This window comes from Dendroctonus ponderosae, unplaced genomic scaffold (genome assembly GCF_020466585.1).
Source record: "Dendroctonus ponderosae isolate FM_Combo_2020 unplaced genomic scaffold, Dpon_F_20191213v2 Dpon_F_20191213_11, whole genome shotgun sequence".
Lineage (NCBI taxonomy): Eukaryota > Metazoa > Arthropoda > Insecta > Coleoptera > Curculionidae > Dendroctonus > Dendroctonus ponderosae.
In genome coordinates this window covers 5593979-5598997 of record NW_026017213.1, presented here as the reverse complement: position 1 = coordinate 5598997, position 5019 = coordinate 5593979, and the positions used below count along the sequence as shown (strand labels likewise).

The window sequence follows — 5019 nt, the reverse complement described above, 5'->3', positions numbered from 1 at the left end:
AAAATTCATCAAGTTTTTGTTCGCCATGGCTGTAAATGGAGAATACGTCATCAATATAACGCCACCAAATTATTGGTTTAAATTTGTAATTATTAATGAAAGTTGATTCAAAATTTTATTGCGAAATAGGAGCACTATTTATCAATCTGTAATAAAAGACGTGAGGAAATTCTGTCTTAATAAAAATAATATACCCAAAATACCCAAAAAGAAGTTGGTAAAAAATGAATCCGCCTCAACAATATAAAGATTAAAATCGTGGGATTTGCAGGCAACATGTTTTCGCCCGAAGAAAAGCACCATAAGGGCCACGAGAGACTAGCCAAAGGCCACCAGAAGACTGAAGACACTGCGGCCGTCCATCCGAATCTAATCAGGAACAGCAGACAGTCCAACTTTGATGTAAGTTATCCGGGCAACATTTCCACATAAATCTCTTCGCTGAATGTTAGCTAACTTTGAACGTTTTCACCTTTGTAGATCAACGATGAGGACGAAGAAGAAGTAAGTGTTGGCGCAGCCTTCGGCTGCATTTACTAATAGTTTTGGTTTCCATTCAGTTAATGATTAACCGACTTGAGGTTCTGATATTAACCAACTTCGGCTGTGATATTAATCGTTAATTTTCATTTCTTTCTGGTAATGCGCGTGTTGAATTCAATTCTAGGATTTAGAAGATTTGTATTACGAACCCGGTCCGGTTATACCCGACGTAAGTCTTCCTTGATGTTGTAGATATCGGTGTTGCGCTGCACATTTTTAGTTGTTTTCCCGTCAAAATTTCTTTCGATTTTCATTAAGGTTTTCACTTTCCTAGGGGCAGGTCGAAGACGATTACGACACGGAAAATGTAAGTTCTTGCCATTTTTGGCCGCTAAATTTCGCTAAACCCCCTTAATTGGCATTCTAGGGACAATACGAGGATAAAAATGATGAGTTTGACGATGTAAGTGTGTGTAACACGAAAATTATCAAAATTGTAACTTTTCCACCTTTGTTAGCCCTTCGGGGATTTCGATGGAGTGGGGGCGCTCAATCTGAGCCACGCAGTAAGTTTTCTTGTTGTCCAACTATTGTGGAATGCTCATTACTGCGACCTCGACTATTGGTGTTAACTTTGAGGGCAAACATCGCAACATTTCAGGGTCGTTCATTTGGCTCAAAGATCAGAAATCTGGGTTTATTCTTCGGTGGTTCTTTTCTGTCTGTACTAATCAGCATGCAACTTGGTTACAAGCAACTCACCAGTTTACCCTAATAATTGTATTAATACCAGTTACCATTGGCTTTTCTAATACCAGACAATTTTTCACTGTTTTTTGCTCCATTCACTAATGGATTTTTGTGTTTTTTAGAACCGCCTGGATGAAGGACCTGGGTAAGTTCGGCTGCAAAAAAACATCCAAATATGCTGAAAAAATCCTTCCTTATAGGCTGGACGATGAAGATGGCTTGGGCTCGGGCATGGATGGATCCGGAGAAATTTCCACTGTTCCAGTTGGATTCTCTCCAGTGGAATCGACAGGGTCCCCTATACTTCAAGCCGTGCTGCCCAGTGCTCATCCCAGTAAGTTTTCCTTTCTAGGTTTATTAAGCGAGGTTTAGAGAAACGTTCATGTTACGCCGTTAATGTCAACAAAGGCGATCTCAGTTTGCAACTTGAAGCTTTAAGATTTAAGCTTCGGAGGATTTCCTCCCAAAAACCCTCCTGAGACCTCGTTTTGAGCGTTTCAACTTCAGAAGTCTTTGAAACGGCCGTAGATCGTCAAAGTGCTAGTTCCAAAGCTTTAACTATCCAAGCGCTGTCTTCAGAAGGGTCAGGAGGCTTTTCTAGGAAGGATGGGGACCTATTTTCAGAAGCTTTTCCCATATTGTTTTCCTGGTTTTTCGAGGCCTCAAATGAGGCTCAAGAAACTATTAGCTTCGCAACACCGTTTCGATGTTGCGTTTTGAGGTTGTGAGCTTCTGAAGCCTTTGAGACACGCCATCGTAGACACAATTTTTTAATAACTGTCTTTAGAAGCTTCAGATGAGACTTAAGAGAGTGTTTGTTTCCCAAAACTGTTCTGAGCTCCCAACTTAAGGTTCAGAACGATTTCTCTTAAAACATGCGGATTCTTCAACAGAACCGAAAATATTCAAAGCGCGCGTTTCAGAGCTTCAAAGACCCCAGCCGTGTTTTAAAAAGCTTCAGAACACTTTTACGTGCTTAACATTCGGTTTTTGAGGCTTTGGTCGATGTCCTAGCAAGAGCCTTTTTCTGTTTTTTATCACTAAAGACGCGTAAAGGCACACAGGCTCTAAGGTGGTGTTAAGGGCTGTCTTTAGAGGCTTCAAATGAGTTTCCAGGGGCTGTTTGTCCCTCAAAACTGTTATGAGCTGATAGAACCCAAGCAGTGGCTTCAGAAGCTTCACACAGTTGTAACTTGCATAAGACTCGGTTTTTTCAGCTTCAGAAGTCTTTGAAACGGCTGTAGATCGTCAAAGTGCTAGTTCCAAAGCTTTAACTATCCAAGCGCTGTCTTCAGAAGGGTCAGAAGGCTTTTCTAGGAAGGATGGGGACCTATTTTCAGAAGCTTTTCCCATATTTTTTTCCTGGTTTTTCGAGGCCTCGAATGAGGCTCAAGAAACTGTTAGCTTCGCAACACCGTTTTGATGTTGCGTTTTGAGGTTGTGAGCTTCTGAAGCCTTTGAGGCACGCGATCGTACACACAATTTTTTAAAAACTGTCTTTAGAACCTTCAGATGAGATTGAAGAGAGTGTTTGCTTCCCAAAACTGTTCTGAGCTCCCAACTTAAGGTTCAGAACGATTTCTCTTAAAACACGCGGATAAGAATCCGCGTTAATGTTGTCCGTTGAAGACAACACAACCGAAAATATTCAAAGCGCGCGTTTCAGAGCTTCAAAGACCCCAGCCGTGTTTTAAAAAGCTTCAGAACGCTTTTACGTGCTTAACACTCGGTTTTTGAGGCTTTGGTCGATGTCCTCGCAAGAGCCTTTTTCTGTTTTTTATCACTAGAGACGCGTAAAGGCACACAGGCTCTAAGGTGGTGTTAAGGGCTGTCTTTAGAGGCTTCAAATGAGTTTCCAGAGGCTGATTGTCCCTCAAAAGAAGTCCCTCAGAAGCTTCACAGGGTTGTTACTTGCATAAGACTCGGTTTTTTAGGCTCTGAAAGTACATTTTCTATATTCGCTCAAGAGCTATCATCTATTTTATCGGTAGAAACGCTTCTAACGCGCTATTAACGACTTTAGAGGCTTCAATTGCGAGGCTCAAGAGGCTGACCGTTCTGAGGTTGCATCTTGAAGCTGTACGATGCTTTTAAAATAACCGCAAATTTTCAAAACAGCAGACTTTTCCAATAATTTGTTGAGACAATCGGAATTCTTCAGTCCAGCGCTTTAGAAGGCTTCAGAAAGCGTTCTGAAGTGGCACTTGGATGTTGGACTATAACAGACGATAGCTACATTTGGCAAAAGCTTTCTACTATTTTAAGTCAAGAAGAATGACCAGAGGCTCTCATTGATCGTCAGAGCTCTAGTGAGAACCTCGGAAGATTGAAGCTTTACCCTCAGATGCGTTTCTTATGCATTAAACTGTTTATATATATAAGAAACTCCAGTTTCTTCTTCTTTGGACTTCACTCACCTCTTCCTCGCTATCATCTTCTGATCAATCTAGTTAAGGCTCATCTTTTCCATCCTTAGTTCAACTAGTTTGACTCACAGTGTCAGTCTTGACTCTACCTCAATCTCATTCACATTCTTCCAGTTCCTGTTCAGTTTCAGCTGCGAAAAACTGGAAGACTTCAATCTTCAGGCCCAATTCTTCAATCTTACCTCTTACCGAAATGTTCTTTGTCCTTCTAGAATACTACAGAATAATCGTGACAGTGGAAGAATACTACGCCGATGAGTTCCATGATAGGATCAGCGAAGCCTTCCATCAGCTCGCCTCCAAACTTGAGGCCGGAGTGCAGGAACTGTTCCAAGGCAAACCGGGCGAGCAAATAGCAACAGTGATCTCGATTGAGTGAGTATTTTGCGAAAGTGGGCCCTTTGAGGCAAGTTGTTAATGTTTACAGGCAGAAGAAGGACGATCTGTTCAACGTGCGGGCTACAATTGACTTGGAGTCCAAGGGATGGACAGACAACGATGGCATCAACAAATTCATCTACGACAAGATCCAGGATAATCGCAAGTTGGGCGAAGTGACTGTTTCTCCTGAGGACTTCGTTTTCACTTCCTTTGAAGGTACTTTGTTCCGTCGCTTTCAGAGTCCTCTGAAGGGACCATACAGGGGCCATCCAGTTTTTTAGTTCCTTTTGGTTTATTTGGGTTTTTTCAATTTTCCTATGTAGAAGAACAGCCCAAGTGCGAAGAAGGCCAGGTAATGTGCCTTAGCAGGCAATGCGTAAGGGGGGATGCTCGTTGCAATGGAGTTAGGGACTGTAATGACAAATCGGACGAGGAAGGTTGCCCCACCCCCACCTTCACCCCTGCGCTAGGTACGGTTTGTTTTTTGTTTATTTTATGTTTTCTTACTTGGAACCTCGTCCACTTTGAATGAATGAACGCAGAACCCGCGTTCGAAACCGTCACCGTTCCCTTAGCAACCAGCAGCCTTTTTACCACCATCCCCACCACCACCACTACCACCACCAGCACCACCACCCCCACCACAACCACGCCCACGCCGGAATTCGGCAGTGGGGATGGTGAGGAGCCGGAGGAACCCATTAGGGCGGACGATGTTTTCTCGTGCGAACACGGCGATGGAAAATATTACGGGGATCAGAAATGCGATGGAACCAGGGACTGTAAGGATGGTTCCGATGAGGCCCACTGTTTTGCACCGAGTAGGTTCCTATCTGTCGTGGTGTTGGCTATCAAATACTAATCAAGGGTTGTGGTTTGGTCAGTTCTAAATGGTTGAGGCGAATTCATTTTGTCATTTCTTGGGTATTTTGCCTCAAAATTTTTATCTAAGTTGTGGAAGAGTTCTATATTGTTGAGG

General features: G+C 42.8%; 1 protein-coding gene across 7 annotated transcripts in view; it reads left to right on the top strand.

Annotated features, from left to right (window-relative positions):
• LOC109537565 (LDL receptor repeat-containing protein egg-1) overlaps nt 1-5019 on the top strand; it is a 103404-nt gene that overhangs the window by 73751 nt on the left and 24634 nt on the right. The window contains exons 3-14 of one of the 7 annotated variants that reach the window (XM_048662481.1): nt 272-402; nt 481-504; nt 668-712; nt 824-850; nt 911-946; nt 1002-1049; nt 1356-1378; nt 1434-1567; nt 3872-4034; nt 4087-4256; nt 4364-4510; nt 4583-4861. In XM_048662481.1, the coding sequence (XP_048518438.1) occupies nt 272-402; nt 481-504; nt 668-712; nt 824-850; nt 911-946; nt 1002-1049; nt 1356-1378; nt 1434-1567; nt 3872-4034; nt 4087-4256; nt 4364-4510; nt 4583-4861 (1227 nt within the window). Of the gene's footprint in view, nt 1-271; nt 403-480; nt 505-667; nt 713-817; nt 851-910; nt 947-1001; nt 1050-1355; nt 1379-1433; nt 1568-3871; nt 4035-4086; nt 4257-4363; nt 4511-4582; nt 4862-5019 lie in introns of all 7 variants that reach the window. The other 6 variants (XM_048662480.1, XM_048662486.1, XM_048662483.1 and 3 more) reach the window with 6 other exon arrangements.